Raw genomic sequence first — 19,545 nt, forward strand, 5'->3', positions numbered from 1 at the left:
CCCCCCCCCACTCTTGCCCCTTTTCCTCTAATCCCCTTCCTCTCCGTCCCTCTGTTTCCCTTTTGAACTCACACACACAGACACACCAACTCTGGAACAAGCACACCCAGGCTGTGACACATGCCCTCTTAGCGCCCTCTTTTCCTCCCTTGTTCCCTTTTCTTCTGCCGGCATTCTTTCCTCTCCAAAAGCCCTCGACACAAGGAAGTGGGGGGCTATATTTAGCCCTGCCCCTGCTCTCCGTGGTGGCTATGAGGATCTTCCTGTTTTCACCCCTGCACATTTCCCTGTGGCCCGCTCCAAGGCCGTGGCTTGGCACACCGCGGGTCCGAAGCACTGTGTAATTATCCCCCAGCTCCCAGGCTCCATCTGGATATAAGATGGCCCTCGGTTACTGTTTGGAAAATGCAACTGATCTGAAACAGACAGCTGTCCCAATTATACAAACTGAATGTTACATTTAAATTAATATCAAAATTACATATATTTTCCGTTCCAAATCCCTTGTTTAAGGACATTTGAATGCAACCTTCCCTGCGATGTGCAGACGTCCAACATCCAAATATTTCCAGGAATGAACGACGTTTATGGTAGTTTCACTGCCCCCTGGTGGTCCTTTAGAAACATTACAGGTGTTTGATTATTGATAGCTAACTTTTCCAATTCTTCTTCGGCAGTCACAGTGATGGCGACTGGAAACCCCTCTGTTGACAGGTATGTTGTAATACACTTATCTGTGAATAACCATGACACCACACAATTACCAACTGTGATTAGATATGAGTTACCTTCATCTATAATGTTATTGTTCTTTATCAACTTAATCTGCCAAAATTGGAATATTATGCTCAATATTCTTCCATGGTGCATTGCGCATGTTTTTTTTAATGCTCTCAAGGATACAAAGGCGTTACATTAACCCTTTTGACCAAGGCTTTAATGCTGGATTTCTAGCACATTGATTTGAAACTGAAAAAAAAGTGTGAGTGTTTTTATGAGAGTTGGAATATTAATGACTATCTCTTTATTCAAACTAAAAGGCCATTGTTGCGAACCTAGGGCCCTTAAAGTGTTCCTGCATTCAGCCATGATTGCACTCCTTTGATGGTACCGTTCCTATGTATGGATTACACTGTGTTTAGCTAGTGATTGTCGTAACGCACTTCCATGCACCTGCGTTGTGTTCTTCAGTGTTTTTAGTGAGGACCCCCCCCCACCCATCATAGAGGAGGACGCGCTGACCAAATGGGTGTCCGACCCCGCCAACACTGCCTGGATGGAAAGTAAGACGCAACACAAGCCCGTCACGAGATCACTGTGTGTTCGCAGGAACGCTTAGATTGTAGTTTCATTTCTCTGTGAATCCCTTCCTTACCACACAAATCCTCACAGAGGATGCCCACAGACGCCATGTTCTGGTCGCTGCTGACGCAATATCCCGAACTTCCTTCCCTCTTCTTCTCTTGGGGAACTGGTAGCGTCTCATCTCTTCCACGATGTGACATCCTGTTTTCATTCTGCAGCGACAGTAGACTGTAGTGTGATCGTGGTTTTAGCTTTCTATTGAAGATCTGTGCGTTGATTGATTTATTCCGTCCCGTAGATCCAGATGAGGTGATCTACGATGACGTGCCCAGGGAGAACTCAGACTCCAACACAGGTCAGTGATGAACCTGAACCCATCCAGTTCCTCTAACTCATCGTGCCTATTTGATTTGCTTACTTTCACTTTGATTTGATTTTAAACTATAAAACATTGATTCTGTGTGACACATGAACACGGTTTACGTACAGCCTTTTATAAATGGATCCAGGCACGCTATCAAGCACCAGAAATAGAATCATGATGTTCTTTACATAAGTGGTATAGCTGTATTTCCCAATGGTCTTACACACACGCACATTGTATGAGTAAAGATTATGATCCAGACATTTGGCAAGAAAAATCTAGTTAAATCTGAAACAATTCAGAATAAGAAATGTTATCACCCATCACGACCAGTAATTAAAGAACCATCAAACGAGTCCAGTCCGTCCACGGCGGCGCTGTCCCGTGCTAACGACCCGGTCGCGTTGCAGACCCAGACGACATGATCTACGACGACGTGGAGCTGGGGGAGGACGGCGGCGGCGGCAGCTCGCTGGACGCCGGCTGGAGCTCCAGCGAGTTCGAGAGCTACGACGAGGCCAGCGACGGCGAGGGCCGCCCCGAGAACGGCATGCCCCACGCCTTCATGAGGGGCAAGCCCCCGCAGAGGAAGACCCACGTGTGTACACGCACCAAACACTCCCACATCCACGACCCCCTCCGCCCCCCCTGGGCCCTCTCTGTCTCACTCGCTCACACTCTGATCCTAGGGGCGGATTCAGAGATGAAACCCCCCCTATGGATTGCATTATTGATTCCTGATTCCCTTATTGATTCCTGGTTCCCATGTATAGTTCATCGCTACCTCGCTCCACACTACTCAGATGAAGACAGTGGATGGATCGCCCTGCGTCCATCTCGTTTGTGTGGTTGCTATGTATGTGCGCTCTTTAATTGTAGACGGCCCTTTTGGGTTCAAAGGCATCGATCCACTTTTGCTGATGCACACCACTCTGTCCCTGCTTAGCTTTGCATTTCAATGGTATTTCTGTGTGTAATTTGAATGTGCTGTGTATTGTAATGTAAGACGTGGTGGCTGCATTTTTTTTTAAGCTTAAGGGGTGTGTTGTTGCTGGAGAAACATCTACAACAAAACAAATCGACGGACGTCCCCCACACACTCGCCACGCAAACCTTTGCCAGTAGTAACGCTTGCTTTGCTTCCGTTTAGCTCTCTCAAGATCTGACACGCTTGAAAGAACACTATGAGAAAAAGATGAAAGATCTTATGGCAAACACAGTGGGAACGGTAGAGCTGCAGCAGCTCAAGCAGAGGCACGAGCAGAAGGTAAACCGCCTGCCCGCTACCACCTCTCCCGTGTCCCTGCGCTAGACAAAGTAGTCCCGGCCGCCCCCCTCCAACTCTCTTCCCTCCACTATACCCATATTCACGCTCTCTCTCGGCCTAGCTAACCCCAACCGTGGGCGTCTCGGCTCTGCTCACAGACTGGTTGACCTCATCCTGCTCTCATGTGATTGGCTGGTGATGGTGGTGGCCTCGGTGGTGGTGGTGATGATGGTGGTGATGGTTGAGTCAGCGGCGTTGTTCATCTTTATGTCCGTCGTCCCATGCTACCCTGCATTTCAAATTTCAGAATGTTAAAAATGATAAATAAATAAAGCTAACACCTAACCACCCTTTTGTAGCGGGGTTGCTAACCTTCGCATTCCTCTGCCTTGCTAGAAAGGACAGCACATTCCATGCTATTCAGTAAGGTAGCCGTGAAGTCTAACAAAAGTTGGGTCATTGGGTTCATCTTCCATGCTGGAGTCGTGGAGGTAACTCTACGGTCACCCCTGCTCCTCTCCTCTTCTGTTTACATCAACTGTCCTAACATGTCCCTAACACTGCCCTTATACTCCCACAGCTCACCCTGGTTCTTTGTTCGGGAACGTTTATGGGCCGATCTTTATACATGTGAACAAAGTAACGTTTAACGTTAACGTTTATAAGTATGCCGTCATGTATATGTTTTTCTTAATTTTTGCCTGAAGATGCAAAAGCTGGTGAAGGCTGCCAGGGAAGGCACCAAAGACGGACTGGAGAAGACCAAAGCAGCGGTTAAAAAAGGACGCTCTTACATCAAGACCAAGTCCTTCTGTAACGGTACGCATTGGGGTATCATCTAGGTTTTTATCTCCAGGTTTAAAACAAAATTCAAATACATTGTTGGCGTACAATACCGCTCTGGGCAATAGTGTCAAGAGCAATGAACGTCCAATGAACTGGTGTTGATACAACCTGCGTGTTATAACAAGGTTATCTTCAGGAGATCCAATGAAAGATTAGAACAATGACTTTGTGTTTCCGTTATGGCTTTGTTTATCTTGGCTTGACTCTGGCCTCCGCTTTGTGTGTCACAGAGAGGAAGTCTGCCTTCTTTGAGGACGAGGAGACGGACCTCTTCATCGAAGTGGACTGTTTCAACGTGGAGCCGGTGTTGGGGCCCGCCCCCGAGGGCCTGTCGCAGCAGCAGGTACCCAGCATGCACCTGCAAAAGCCACATCAGCCACTGATGGCACACATGCAAAAGCTCTCTGCTCATTGGCTAGCTCCCTGGACTGCTGTTTGTTTCCCCACAGCTGGTGAGACGGTGTATATTGGGATCGATACTGGAGAGTGAGAAGAACTATCTGGACGCCCTGAAGAGGATATTAGAGGTAGGGAATTTTTAACACTTCAATCAAGGACGGCTGCTAAACAGTCTATAATTCACTGTCTATTATTTAAATCGCCTTGGATTAAAGGGTCTGCGTTTGATATTAGCATCTACTAAATTACTAAACATTAATGTGAATGTCTGCAGTAGCAATGTTTGACCAGCGGTGGTGCTGTTGATCATTATTTATTTTAATCTTCAGTGGAGTCGCTAGTCGAATCCCCCCGTCTCTGCTCTGATCCCACAGCAGTACGAGAAGCCACTGTTGGAGGTTGAGCCGAGACTACTGAGTGACAGGAAGCTGAAGATGATCTTCTACCGGGTGCGGGAGATCCTCCAGTGCCACTTCCTCTTCCAGATCGCCCTGGCCAGCCGCGTGGCGGATTGGGACAACCTGGAGATGATCGGAGACGTCTTCGTGGCGTCGGTGAGCCCCGACTGAAGTCTGAAACGCGTGGTTTGCCGTTGATGCAATGGCTATAGTTGCTAAATAACTAAGGATTGTTCACAAACATTTTTCAAACTGTAAGAATTTACAGTATGGTCATAAATAGGCTTCACAGTACTGCAATACACGTATCCAATATGTTCACCAAAAACCCCATATCCATCCGGCCTGTTTGTAATAATAATTGACTTCCACTCCCTGTGTGTTGTATTGAATGTATGTATTGTATTTGTGCGTGTGTCACCAGTTTTCCAAGTCCATGGTGCTGGACGCTTACAGCGAGTACGTCAACAACTTCAGCACAGCCATGGCCGTGGTGAGGAAGACGTGCGCCGCAAAGCCCAGCTTCCTGGACTTCCTCAAGGTCAGGAACACACACACACACACACACACACACACACACACACACACACACACACACACACACACACACACACACACACACACACACACACACACACTCATAAAAACACTCACACTCTCTCATAAAAACACTCACACTCTCATTAAAAGATACACACATACACACACACACACACACACACACACACACACACACACACACACACACAGAGTATGAAAGTTGTTGGGTAAAAAAATCTAATCAGATGCAGCCAAAGATGTTTTATTTGCCAATGGAATGCAGATTTACTTCAGTATTAAAGTGTGGTGTGTACATCTTGCTGATCCAAGTGTCTGTTGATAAATGTACCTGCCGCATACCTTCTCTATCAGGCTCAAATATCCCCCCCCGCTCAGCATTTTGTTGACTATTTTCGGTTCAAAGTTGAGTTGGCATATCATCTTCCGCCACATACTGTATTTTCTAAAAACTAAATAGGTTTAAAAAAAAGAAAACGATACAGCGTCTGTATCTAGTTTACGACCGTGTGTACAATGTATTCCCTACCACTGCATTGACAGCACTACAAGAATCATGGCCCCTCTGTGTATCTCTGCTCAGCTTCGTCAGGAGACCAGCGGGGACCGCGTCACTCTGTACGGCCTGATGATGAAGCCCATCCAGAGGTTCCCTCAGTTCATCCTGCTGCTCCAGGTATTGGGGGGGTGGGGCTCGATTGTTGAACTAGCAAGAAACCTTCAATGAGAACATGTACAGCACAGACAGAGTAGTATGCCCGATGGTCAGCAGGGGGAGCACTTGGCACATATGTTTTAAAGTGTGATTTTTGATGAGTGCCCTCTATACTCAAGATGGGCTTTCAAAAAATGTTTTTCCTCAGATCTCTCTTAATCCTGCTACTTTCCTTCACATAGTTTCCTTGCTTATGTCTTCAATAAGCAATAGGCAGATCACCTGTGATACCTTCACTTCCAGTTGAAATTAGCAAATGAGCCCAGAGTAATGAAATAAAGTTCTTTGTTAAAATACTAGCCGTCTTTTCACCCAGTCATGTCCCTGTGTGTGTGTGTGTGTGTGTGTGTGTGTGTGTGTGTGTGTGTGTGTGTGTGTGTGTGTGTGTGTGTGTGTGTGTGTGTGTGTGTGTGTGTGTGTGTGTGTGTGTGTGTGTGTGTGTGTCCAGGACATGCTGAAGAACACCCCGGTGGGCCACGGCGACCGGCTGCCCCTGCAGATGGCGCTGACGGAGCTGGAGACGCTGGCGGAGAAGCTGAACGAGAAGAAGAGGGAGGCAGACCAGCGCTGTGAGATCAGACACATCGCCAAAGCCATGAACGAGCGCTACCTCAACAAGGTCCATACATGCACACACGTAGAAACGCACACAGGCACACGCACAAACACAATGATATTTCTTTATCAAGTGCTATTTTTAAGTGCCAGGCCATACAACATACAATAAGTGCTTACATTTAGTGCCAGGACGTACAAAATAAGTGCGTCAGATGGAACCTACTACAGGGAGCCAGTGGGGGTCACACATGGGAGGACTTTGGTAGGTTGAACCCCAGGCGTGCCGCAGCATTCTGGATATTCTGGAAGGTTCGGTCGCGTAGGAAGGGAGTCCAGCCCGGAGCGAGTTGAGGTAGTCTAGGAGGGAGATGGCAAGTGCTTGGACCAGGAGCTGAATAAAAAACTGTTGCCTGTACGGGTATCGAACCCACGACCTTGGCGTTATTAGCACCACACTCTAACAGACTGGGCTAACCGGCCCCTGTTATACCTGTAATGACCCATTGGTGAAAGCACCCCTAAGCCCACACCACTTGTTTACCATACAGTGACTATAATCAATATCTTATTTTTTTTATGTTTATTTCATTTAATACTTACTAATATTCAATAACGAGGTTCATTAACATAAGTTCATGATTTAGGTAAACCAAAACAACAATTGCCTTTCTTTTTAACATGCGCAGGCACGTACAAAATCACACATACACACACACAAAAACACACACACTAGACCTATTGATTAGTTACTACTAATCAATAGGTCTACTTTCCCATGTGTATATTCTTATTGATAATGTTTTTTTCCATTCAATAATCAACAGCAAGGTATGAAAAAATGAAAGTTCCTGACTTAGGAAAAAATAAACTAAAATATCAAGCACTGAACACTAAACAATATAATATTTATAAACGCATGGCCATCACCTTAGTGGAGTTTGTTAGTTTCTGTGTGTAGTGCATACCGACTATGATGTAATGGCATCTCCCCCGGACAACACACACCCTTATGGTAAACATGTGAAGTGGGATTGGGGTTGTGGTCACAAATGTGTCTATATCTATGCAACAGGGGCCGGTTAGCTCAGTTGGTTAGAGCGTCGTGCTAATAACGCCAAGGTTGCGGGTTCGATACCTGTACTGGCCACAGTTTTTCATGGTATAGGCTGTAAACTAAGGTGGTTTTACGAACTGGTAGATCGATGTCAGAAAGAAAGTCTGTCATCAATGCTGTGCTGCCACAATCCTAAAGAACACCAATACTAAATGCCTCCTAATATTTCCCTAAACCTCTTTACCTGTCAGTCTTGAATTATCTAATTATTTTCTCGGCATGTTTATTTTCATTATTTTAAGCTATTTATTTATTTTAAATAGCTGAGTTAATTCTGAGTATTTCCCACGTCCAAGAAAGTAAACCCATCCCCATAATATTGGTGAGTTTGCATCCCTGTTGTGCACGTATCTACAACAACAGAGCTAGGCCCTGCTCACCCATCCCACCCTTGTCCGTTCCTTTATCATCAGTCGCGTATGTTTTCACTGATTCCAGAGGTCTTCAGAAACTCAAGCTCCCGGTGTTTAATCATTCAGAGAGATTCTCCTCGTATCAGTGTGTGGGAGGCACTTCTCAGCTAGCTGGTTCACATGCTGGGCCAAGTGCTCTCCTCCTTCTAAACAGAGTAGTATTTATAGAGACCGTCGTAGCCCGCCATGTGCTCAGGAAACCAGGCATCGCCTTCCCGAGAAAAAGTAATTATTTATCCATTTGTATATCAGCCTCCTCCGAGCGTTATCTGCATGGAAACACATGGCGGAGCCGTGCGTGGAGGTTCACTGCTACCGTTTTTAGGAAATGGGTTCATGCTGTGCTCGTCGTGGTACACCTGGTGTTGACCTCTGACCCCCTGAACCACCCCCCCCCCCCCCCCCCCCCCATCTAGCTCCTGAGCAACGGCAGCCGTCACCTGATCCGCTCCGACGACATGGTGGAGACGGTTTACAACGAGCGCGGCGAGATCATCAAAACCAAGGAGCGACGCCTCTTCCTGCTCAACGACGTGCTGATGTGCGCCACGCCAAACATCCGGTAACGGCCCCCCTCGAACCCCCCCAGCAGACCCCCAACTGGGCTGAAGCCCCGTTTTATACAAACGCTTCATCCAGTGATGAGCAGAACACGTAACCCATCTGCCTTGTGATGTTAACTTTTTTTAAACCTTTGTGGTGCTGTGTTGCGTTTAGAATGACACGTTTAGATACTTTGTCTTTGTCATGTATAGCATCAGGGCTAACCAGAAGGAAGTAGCAAGCTAAACGTGTCCTGTCCATACTCGCGCCCAGTGTCTGCGTTGGGACTTGTACGTGCCTGTGAAGTGTGGCTTGGGACGATCTCAAGAAAGAGAGCAGGAGGAAAACTCCCCGGGGTTTCCACCGCGTTGTGTCGTCATCACAGCAGGCCGGCTGCCCAAAGGCCCGAAGCCTTTCTGGCCGTTCCAACAGGGAAAAAAAAAACTTTAATTGCAATCTTGGTAGTAATGTAACCCAACCCCGTTAACGATCAACCTTGTTTTCTAAAATTGCTAGCCACAGGGTTTATCTCATCAAACCACAACCATTAATAGCAAAATACCCTTGAATAATTATTTACATTTAGGGCATTTAGCAGACGTATTTATCCAAAGCGAATTAACATTACATTGTAAGTACATTATCTTTTCATTGTGATTCATGTTATTCGGCATGCTAGCTGACTGGTCACCAAGGTGTGGCTGGTTGAGCTTGTTAATTGACCCCTCCCCTCTCACTAGATGCAGCCAGGACGGCAGCGGGGGCGGGGCCATCGGCAATGCCCCCCCGGGACACAAGTTCCTGCTGAAGTGGAGCGTCCCCCTGGGCCTGGTGGACGTGGTGGAGTTCGGCTCCAGCGAGGACGTGCCCGACACGGGCCGCCACCCCGCGGCCCAGCACCACTCCGGGGAGAAGGTGGTCATCAACGCTAAGCCAAGTATGATAAGCAAATCATATCCACCGCCGTAACGCCAGCAAATATGTTGTCCATTGGCCTCGGTGTGTAGAGTTTTCCATTCCTCTGTTCCTACCTGAGATACTGTGGTGGAAAATTCCATGTCAATAAATTCCTACCAGGGTTTTTGTTCCAAGAGAGGTCAGCTCTCCAACGGCTGGGGAAGGATTTTTATATCTGCATGGAGCTGGACTTACTTTAACCTCTGCTGTAATGTTATCGAATGCTAGAGACACTGAAGGAGCTTGGGGAGTGGTGACGAGACTAATGGTGTTGTTGTGTCAATAAATTGGCCGGTTAGCTCAGTTGGTTAGAGCGTGGTGCTAATAACGCCAAGGTCGCGGGTTCGATACCCGTACTGGCCACACTCCTTTTGAGGCGACGTGGGGTGTTGCTGGTTAACACGCGCTGCGAGTATATGAAACTTCAAGTTGACACATTTTTCATCTGGTTTCTTGTAAAGGCATTAGCTGCCCGCATGAGCCAAATAGCCGAGTTCAGTGACCTCAGTGTTTCCACTACCTCCCTCTCCTCCTCTCCACTGTCACAGGCAGCTGCTGAGCCACCGAGCCACAACTTCACCGGGTAATTAGTGGTCTGTTTTAATTCTGGGCTAGAAGTTAGTTTGTGTCTTGGGCATACACCTGTGTGGGTGTGTGTGTGTGTATTTTTGTTAGTGCGAAGCCCGTGGCGGGTTGCGGGTTCCGTTCATCTCGGTGCTTTGATGTTGACCGGTGTGTGGCCGTCAACAGGTTCAGTGGGACACAGCTGAGGTCAAAGCCTTCCATTTTCTATTGCCTGTGGCCGGGGGCTAGAATTACCTCCAGTCAATTACACGCAAAAGCTCTGACCTCTCGTTCTCACTCCCTCTGTCTGTGTCTCTCTCTAGCTACTTTCTCTCTCCCTTTCTTACCCTGCCTCCCGGGGACTGCTTAACTTTTTCTAACCCTGTATCTGTCTCTGTCTCTGTCTCTCGCCTTCTCTCTATTGCTTTTCCTCTTTCTCTCTATCTCTGTCCCTCGCTCTAATGCTTTGCCTCTTTCTGTCTCTCTCTCTCCCTCGCTCTATTGCTTTGCCTTTTTCTGTCTCTCTCTCTCCATCGTTCGTTCTTTCGTGCGTGACTAGTGTTCAGTGCTGTTTAGAATGCGGCTGCCAGAGTTCCATTTGGCTTCATGCAGCCAGGATGATCACTGATATTCATGTAGTTCCAAATGCTTCGAGAGTGTTCCTGCATTGGTTGCATATGGGAGCTGAAGAGAGCTGAAATTGGGTTCAACAATCCACATTCGCACATTATGCCTTGTGCAATGCTACAGCCTTGCAGCAGGCTGTGCTCTGTGACATGAAGCACACTTGTGTTAAGAGGGCAGGCCGACGGATCTGTGTAAAGACGGGATGGCTGAAGGCTTCCATCCCAAGCCATCAGGACCTAGCAGGTGAAGGCATGTAGGACCTGGCCCAGTGACTCCACACTAGCTGTCCAATACGAGGCCCCTATGACTGTTAGGTGGGTAACGACTGTCATGGGGGGGTCAAGGCCTGTCGTAACAATGTCCGCAATTATTCTGTTTACGTTTAGAGTCGTATGTGGCGAGATGGTCATATTGCAAAGTGGGTAGCACAGGACACAATGGTTTTCCGTGGGCTTACGTGGGTGGTTCAGGAACCTTCGGCAAGCGGTAAAACAATGGCTTCCACAGTCCTGCAGCATTCAGCCCAAAAGCAGACCGGGCCACTCGCCCCCTTAGATCCCATCCAGCATGACGTCACCCCCCCCAAACTGCTCCGAGCTTACCTCAACCGCTTAGAGTGAGTGCTGATTTATCCCCGCCAAGCCGTTCTGTTTGCTTGTCTTCTGTTCTGACCTGTATTGTGCCGCCCGGTATGTATCATCAGGGGCGAGGGGAACATGGCGAGCCATGAGTCGGCGCTTTGTTTGCCTCCGAGATGTGCCCAGGTTATTCTCAAGCCTCGACGCTCGGTAAGGTGCCAGGACATTTGGGGCCGCCACAAAGGATCATTGTGGAGGCTGGAGCCAGGGTGCAAGGGCTTCCACAGAAGCCCCTCTCATGGACCGGGCCCCGGGGTGTCTAGTCAGTCTGGCTGTGGTGTGTTTATGGGCTGGGTGCTGGTGTGGCTCTGACAGGCTTTTGTACCTGCCTCTCTTTCTTCACTGAATTGGGTGAATTATTGAGAAATATTGATTTTCTCTGTTGTTCTTTTTTATTTTGGGGGAGATTTCTTGCCCAAAAAGAAAGGGAAATTACTTAGTTTGTATCAAAACTCTTCCTTAGTCTAGATTCTTCTCAAGGTGAATAGCTGGATTGGCAATGAAATTAGCAGTGGATGAATTAGTGGTCCCAGGTCTGCCAGTCAATTTCAAATCGTGCAGAAAGAATAGCAGTGAGGACTAATCTTGTAGTCAATCATGTAGCAGCCAAGATTGAAGGGCTATGGTTTGGGTAACTGAAGTTGCACGCTACACTAGAGAATTCGAAGAGCACGAAAGAGGCAAACTAACACACTACAGTAGGTTTACCGAGGTACATTGTTTGTGTGTTTTTGCTTTTGCATCCGCAAACAAACGGGGCTAAACGGTTTTAGCATCCGTGCTGGAAGTGTAAGAGCCTGGCTTTCTCTGTGCAGTCGTGGAGCACCTGATGCATGCCAAGTGCTCTGAATGGAGGTACAAATACCACGACTGAGGTTTCCCTGAGTCCCCTGTAAGGCGGCATTCTAATGCATCGGGTGGGGGCAGTGGGGGGCTTCTACGTTGCCATGGTGCTGTAACACTGAGGCAGCCTCAGTGTCTATTTGTAAGACAAAAAGGAGGAGAAAAGCCAGTGAGAGGAGGAACGTAGGGCGCTCCAGGCTTCTTGTTCCTCCACTCTCTTTCAGCTTAACCCTTCCTTCCTTCCTGATTTCCTGCCTCCCTTTCTTTGGTCCACCTTCATCGGGCTGTAGAATAGTTAAATATATATATATATATGTGTGTGCGTGTGTCTATATATATGTCTGTGTGTGTGTGGATGCAGCAGTTGCATTTCATCGTTTCTTTCTCCTCCTTTTGTATTTGGCGTCCGATCAGTTACACGTCGACAGCTTCCTAGCCCACGAGATGCCTTACTGTTCACTAAGAGTGTGTGTGTGTGTGTGTGTGTGTGTGTGTGTGTGTGTGTGTGTGTGTGTGTGTGTGTGTGTGTGTGTGTGTGTGTGTGTGTGTGTGTGTGTGTGTGTGTGTGTGTGTGTGTGTGTGTTGTCGGTAAGCACATCAATTCACAGTTACAATTGTGTTATTGAACTAGAGCTTGGCCCAAACAGTGCAATGTATCTCGAACGCCTTTTGTGTAGGTGGTTGAATTACACCCCCCTCCCTCCCAGAGGAGCAGCGGTGAAAGCCAACGCGCACTGTGCATAGCTGTCCCGCTGTACCAATCGATCCATCCTCTTTATTGATCCGCCTCTGTCTGGTTGTCAGTGTAAATCAGCAGACTCGTTAAATGCTCTCATTCGGTGCTGCCAGCTTTCCCCATGCATCAAGGCCGTCGTGTCAGGGGAACCACACCCTACCACCGTCTCCACGGTGCCAAAGTGCACTGCGGTGATCGCGTGTCGACTCAGCACGCCTCACCACACGTATGCCATGCCTTGATGCATTCGTTGCGCACAGAGCTGTACATGTTCTGGATTGCCATGCTGAATGATGGAATTGTTCCTTGCCAAACTACCTCTGCGGCCGCAAGCAAGTCTGTTTGATTTGTGCCAACAGTGTTGTTGATATCAAAATCTTGTGTAGGCGTAGTTGCCGTGCTCATAATTTCATCATTTGATTTAGTTATACACTGCTATTTTGGTGGTGATCGCTTTTGTTGTGTCCAGTTCCACTCATAACATCTCAAGATTTGAATGAAAGCCTTTGTCTGGAAAGTAAGATAAGTAAATAAAATATATACTACTCTGGGATCGTTCCTATGCTAAAGTGTGTGTGTGTGTGTGTGTGTGTGTGTGTGTGTGTGTGTGTGTGTGTGTGTGTGTGTGTGTGTGTGTGTGTGTGTGTGTGTGTGTGTGTGTGTGTGTGTGTGTGTGTGTGTGTGTGTGTCCCAGGCAAGCTGTACATGGGACCAGGCCAGCTGTACCAGGACCTGCAGAACCTCATCCACGACCTCAGCCTGGTCAACCAGATCTCCAGCATGATCGGCAGCCTCAAGGGAATCTATCAGGTAGAAACACAGAGACACACACGCACATAGGTACACACACACATAGATGCACAAACTACTCAATATCTTCTCTGAGGAAATGGAGGACATTCCTATGAAGTCTTATTCATCAGTTAGTAAATCGTAGCTTCTCAAAGATATGTATTAATAAGCCAGACAGAAGTGGACAGAAGCAGACTTTCTGCTGCGTGGCTTCCAAGGACTTTACAACTCTCATCCAGCCAGCTCCTTTCTCTGGTTTCCATGGAGCCTGGGCAGCCTGCTAGGCATATTATGTCTGAGCAGATGGAATGTGCCAGCGTGGACTGTTGGACTGAAGAAAGTCACCCCCCCCCCCCCCCCCTCCAACTCACACACACAGGCAAACCAAAATCTACAGATTTTAGGCAATTTCATGCCTGTCATGTCAACCTGTGGCCACACACACAAACAAATACACCCAAAGAAATACACTTACACACACAGACAGACATACGTACACATCGACACATACACACACAAATAGACACAGACATAGACAGTCAGACAGACACGCACACTTTGGCCCATGTGTAGCGCAGAGAATGTGCATGAGTGTTCGTGCTGGCAGGGGCTGTCAAACCGTTGCAGAGTTCAGATGGAGACACGGAGAACACACTGAGAGACATGTGTCTCATACAATAGACCGGGGACGAGGAGATTGACGGAGAGTTGTGCCAGAGGGGTATTCTCATCTAGAGCAAATCGATGGCCAGCAAGCGTCAACACCCCTGAATATTTAATATCTTCGACAAAATGCCCTGAACAGCTTTGTTGTTTTTTTGACATTTATTTGTGTTTTCCAACGAGTCCAAGTTCAACCGAACTCAACAGCGACTGCCCCAGCACTGTTCATCCACCCTCCACTTTGTTCACGGTTGCCATGGTGATGGCCAGTCGACTCATCCCACCTCCCCCCTTCAGTCTGCTCGTTGTTTTCTTATCCTAAGTCAACGGATTGTCTTGAAATCGGATGGTTGCTAGTTCGATCCCCGGCTCCCCCTCCTAGCGGAGTGCCGAGTTGTCCCTGAGCAAGACACCCAACCCTAACTGCCCCCGACGAAGTGGCTATCGCTTTGCGGGGTTGACTCCCTAATGTGTATCGGTTTGTGTGTGTATACTTGACGATGGACTCCGCCATTTATACTGTATGTGTATGAATCGGTTTAAGTTGATTTGGATAACGGCATCTGCTAAATGTAAACGTGATTGTGTCTTTCTGCTCTCTTCCCACTGTTCACCCCTCTCGTCTCTCTGGACCCCTGCCCCTGCCCCTCTCCATCTCCCTCCCTTCTCTCCCTCTCTCCTCGGGGTGCTGGGGGGCAGAACGTGAACCCCGCAGTGGCCCAGGACTGGATGTCGGGGCTCCAGAGGCTGATCCTGAAGAAGGAGGAGGAGATCCGGGCGGCCGACCGCTGCAGGATCCAGCTGCAGCTGCCCGGGAAACACGACAAGTTGGTTCATTCCCTCCCCCCCCCTCAATCCATACAGACCCACAGACAGACAGACACAGACACACAGACACACAGCCATCTTATCACTCCCACCGCCCCCTTCCTTCTGCTCTTGGTGTTCCTCGTTCGTGCTTCGTTCGTGTGATGTATTTACTGGTGTTTCATCCACTAGTGCTAATATAAGACGCAAATCACACAGACGGACCAGAATATTTCTCTCCCCCTGGTGTGAACATCCCAAGGCTTCTGGCGACACAGCTGTTCCTTACAAGTGTCTGAGGCACACACAGACTCACACAGACTCTCACACACACACACACACACACACACACACACACACCCGCAAACACACTGTTATTGTCTGCATATTGGCCCCCAAGCATCCACCTTGAACTTGTTTACTCCCGCCACCTCCCCCACTGTAACAGAATCTCGCTTTCTCGCTCTGAAGCTCTCTCTCCCTTCTTCTCCTGCCACTCTCTCTCCTTTGCTAACTCTCTCTCCCTCTCTTCCCCTTCCCCTCTCTCTCCTTTTCCGACTCTCTCTCCCTCCTTCCCCTCCCTCTCTCTCTCTCTCCCTCCTTCCCCTGCCTCTCTCTCTCTCTCTTCCCCTGACCCTGACACTCTCTCTTCTTTTCTTAATGTCCCTCTGAGTTCACTTCCTCTTCCCGTCACTCCATCCATCCTGTGCAGCCGGTTTATCCACGGTTATCTTTGGCATCACAGCTGTGTCTCCCTAGACTACCTCATGCCAAACCCACGGCCACGTCTCAGCATGAGCAGCTGGGACCCCCTACTCAACCACCCTCTGCCCCCTAGGCGCCCTTAACATACACACACACCTTTTAAATATAGGTCTAAATGAGCTGGTAAGGAAATAATTGGACCGTGACTTTTAATATATCATCATTAGCTAAGCTGACGGTGATATATGAAAGTCACGGTCCCATGCACTCCATCAACTCCATGAACTCAATGCACACACCTGTTGCACTCCAGACAGGCTTATTTTTAAACTGTTAACATGTATCACCCTCGGTTGCCATGAGGCTAATGAGTTTGAAACTGTATAGCTCTTATCCTGCCTCTGTTGTATACGGGGAATGGGTTAACCTAACAATTGTTAGTGCTTGGCACTTGGTTCTATGAACATCCTTACTGTACAAACAGTGATGTATTGTTTCTCTTTCTTCTGACAAATGTACTCATTGTTATTCGCTAAAGATAAAGTGTCTAACATTTATATTTAGGGCATTAAGCAATGTATTGGCTCTATCTAGTAGTCAATACAGCCCATCCGGATATCTGACGGACGTTCCAAATCGTAAAAACTCAGACATAACTCTGCTCTCTGTTTTAAACTTTTTTCCGCCATCTCTGACACCTCTCCTAGGATTAGTGGAAATATACGCTACTGCTTGTTGACTTTGGTTCTGTCTGCAGGACGGGCAAACCGACGTACTTCAGCGCCGTGTTCAACACCTTCAGCCCGGCCATCAAACAGTCGTGGATCAGCAACCTGCAGATGGCCAAGCTGGCGCTAGGTACCTCACAACCTCAGACTGTGTCTTCATCATCCCAAACGGGATGTGTGACTCAGACGGCCTTGTGCCTTCCATCTTATGCTTTTTCCCCTTCGTTTACTCTTCTTTCATTTTTTCCACCGGGTTTATGGTTTTATATTCCCTGTTGCCTTTTGCCGGGGTTTGAGAGCTGCTGTCATGCAAATACATCAGCGCCGGCACTGTGAAGCCTCTCTGGAACCGCAACCGCGATGCAGAGCCATCTGAGCGAGCTGCACACTGGTCCTAACTGGACTGTAGCGCCCCGGCCGTTTCCCCTGCTTTTGGTTCCACTGCATCACACAGCCGGGCTCATCCTGCGTCTGTCTGGGGGCAGATGATGCTCACTTCCTGCTCAGCTTTGTTCTAAATGCAGAGCTGTTCTTAAACGGGATTCGGTTGGCCTCCGGGCGCCTCAGCGAGCTTCGAACGCCAAGGGAGGACTGTTTTAGATAATCCAGCTGGCTTTGTATGTGGATGGGAAGATTATTAACTGTGACTAAGAGGCCTGTAGTGGTCTTAACTTGATCCATATAGCTAAATGAAAGGTGTGTCTGTGTCTGTGTCAGAGGAGGACAACTTGCAGGGCTGGTACTTTGCTGAGGATGATGTGAGTCAGATCAAGAGGCAGAAACATCCTCTGCTGCTCCGGCAGATGCCAGTGGTCATGTCCAAGCTGCAGGAGTTCAAGGTGAACACACCCACACCCACACACACACACACACACACAAACACAAACACAAACACAAACAAACAAACATTAGGTCTAGCCCCCAGGAGTTCAAGGTAGCACAGGCCCCTATGGATTTGGTCCACATGTAGTGGTAGGGAGTATGAGCCATATCGGGACAGGGTTTAACACATACACATACACACACACACACACACACACACACACACACACACACACACACACACACACACACACACACACACACACACACACACACACACACACACACACACACACACACACACACACACCTCCACACTGCCGCAGACAGACAGACTTACAAGAACACTCCTCCCAAAACACTCTTCCTCTTTATCCAAGCTCCATGAGGTCATGGTTGCTCTATTGTTCTCCTCACAGACACACACACACACACACACACACACACACACACACACACACACACACACACACACACACACACACACACACACACACACACACACACACACACACACACACACACACACACACACACACACACACACACACACACTCCTCCTGAAGCACCTCAGCATTAGTTGGTAGTTCAGTCGGTCATAACCACAGACACTACCATTACTGTCCAAAGAGCAGTGCCATTGTTGAACTATTACTCTCCTGGAGTATCGGCGCCTGTGACGGCGTGCTGTAGACTGATCACCCTCCCACTCCCCCCCCCCCCCCGTTGCTGCCCCAGGTGGAGTGTGCAGTCCACAACCCCGAGCCCCACGTCAACACGGAGAGCACAGCGGACAGCCCCGCCCTGGGCCATGGCTGTGTCTGGGTCAGTCCCCCTCTGCCTGGGGAAAAGTTTTAACGCTTTCACATAAAGCTCTTTTTCTCGCCTCAGTCTATTGCATTGTGTCCACCGTCACATTTCCATTAACGCCGCCACAACTTTATTTTAGAGTGTCGTTCATTAAATAGCAGCTACTTTGCCAAACGGTTCAGGGGTTAATAATGAATAATTAAACGGCTACTTAGCGAAAGCGCAGGATCATCAATAGTCTTTTGAGCGTCTTACCATTACCGTTAGATCTTTGAGGGGTAAGTGCTGTGTAAATAGTGCTCTTTTGTGGCTGCTTGTGCGATTTAATATTATTCAGTCACTTTTTTTCCCTCAAGGGCAAAAATGGTTGAGCTTTGACAGCAACAAAGGCTGACAGCAACATTCTGCCATGACGTCCTCCCAGACTTTAGGGATGACAGCCCGTGCTGTGGTGACATTCAACATAATATATTGGATACTTGGAAGATGATTACTAAAACCGCTGACGTTATTTATATGAAGGGAGAGTCCTGACAAATCCTTTCTAGAGATTCTCAGATCCATTGTAGATGGGTTGCTTATCATAGTCCTCTCAATGACCCCCCCCCCCCCCCCCATACAAACCACTTATAAAACGGCCCAATACGTGTGCTCAGGTGGCCAGCTGCACCAACCAGATGGGCCAGATAGCCATCGTGGCCATGCAGAGCTCCAACCCCAAGGTGACCGAGTGCTTCAACGTGGAGTCCCGCATCCTCTGCATGGCCTACGTCCCGGCCGAGCCGCCGACCCAGCAGAACGGGGACGCGCCCCGCGAGGGGGTCCACCACCACGGCCCCCCGGGGAGGGCCAGCGACACCCCCACCGTCTGCCTGGGCATGGAGGAGGGCAGGTGAGGGGGTTCGATGGCTGTGTGTGTGTGTGTGTGTGTGTGTGTGTGTGTGTGTGTGTGTGTGTGTGTGTGTGTGTGTGTGTGTGTGTGTGTGTGTGTGTGTGTGTGTGTGTGTGTGTGTGTGTGTGTGTGTGTGTGTGTGTGTGTGTACCTGGGTCTGGATGCATTGAATGTATGCCACTGAACAATCGCTGGCACCGTTTCTGAGGAAGACGTGTTCATTTGTCATCTGATTGGTTAAAAGAAAAAGTGTCCATTGATGTTACTCAAGCGTAATTCTGGTTTAGTGTTCTGTTCTCAATTATAATTATAAAAATATAGAACCCAATCTTTCTGCGCAAGGTTACGTATTAAAGTTGAATTGCATTATAAACACCTGCGTCCAAACGATGATCGCATTGTGATCCACTCTGTCCTCACTATCAGTGTCTCTGCTGAAGACCTCACTGTGCACACTTCAGCAGGGAGTGTGTGTATTCTG

The 19,545-nt window shown here is 48.3% G+C and overlaps 1 protein-coding gene and 2 non-coding genes across 4 annotated transcripts in view; all 3 read left to right on the forward strand.

The window, feature by feature from the left end:
* arhgef10 (Rho guanine nucleotide exchange factor (GEF) 10) overlaps positions 1-19,545 on the forward strand; it is a 55,346-nt gene that overhangs the window by 18,206 nt on the left and 17,595 nt on the right. The window contains exons 5-24 of one of the 2 annotated variants that reach the window (XM_056589851.1): positions 678-714; positions 1,192-1,283; positions 1,604-1,660; positions 2,080-2,267; positions 2,820-2,936; positions 3,644-3,755; positions 4,013-4,125; positions 4,232-4,309; positions 4,556-4,735; positions 5,004-5,120; positions 5,721-5,813; positions 6,301-6,471; positions 8,354-8,499; positions 9,221-9,417; positions 13,540-13,655; positions 15,000-15,127; positions 16,570-16,670; positions 17,258-17,379; positions 18,101-18,187; positions 18,829-19,064. In XM_056589851.1, the coding sequence (XP_056445826.1) occupies positions 678-714; positions 1,192-1,283; positions 1,604-1,660; positions 2,080-2,267; positions 2,820-2,936; positions 3,644-3,755; positions 4,013-4,125; positions 4,232-4,309; positions 4,556-4,735; positions 5,004-5,120; positions 5,721-5,813; positions 6,301-6,471; positions 8,354-8,499; positions 9,221-9,417; positions 13,540-13,655; positions 15,000-15,127; positions 16,570-16,670; positions 17,258-17,379; positions 18,101-18,187; positions 18,829-19,064 (2,488 nt within the window). The remainder of the gene's footprint in view (positions 1-677; positions 715-1,191; positions 1,284-1,603; positions 1,661-2,079; positions 2,268-2,819; positions 2,937-3,643; positions 3,756-4,012; positions 4,126-4,231; positions 4,310-4,555; positions 4,736-5,003; positions 5,121-5,720; positions 5,814-6,300; positions 6,472-8,353; positions 8,500-9,220; positions 9,418-13,539; positions 13,656-14,999; positions 15,128-16,569; positions 16,671-17,257; positions 17,380-18,100; positions 18,188-18,828; positions 19,065-19,545) is intronic. The other variant, XM_056589852.1, reaches the window with a different exon arrangement.
* trnai-aau (transfer RNA isoleucine (anticodon AAU)) lies at positions 7,484-7,557 on the forward strand. Its single transcript has one exon. It is a non-coding gene; the product is annotated as a tRNA-Ile (tRNA).
* Positions 9,727-9,800, forward strand: trnai-aau (transfer RNA isoleucine (anticodon AAU)). Its single transcript has one exon. It is a non-coding gene; the product is annotated as a tRNA-Ile (tRNA).

The sequence above is a fragment of the Gadus chalcogrammus genome, chromosome 5 (assembly GCF_026213295.1).
Source record: "Gadus chalcogrammus isolate NIFS_2021 chromosome 5, NIFS_Gcha_1.0, whole genome shotgun sequence".
In the NCBI taxonomy this organism is placed as follows: domain Eukaryota; kingdom Metazoa; phylum Chordata; class Actinopteri; order Gadiformes; family Gadidae; genus Gadus; species Gadus chalcogrammus.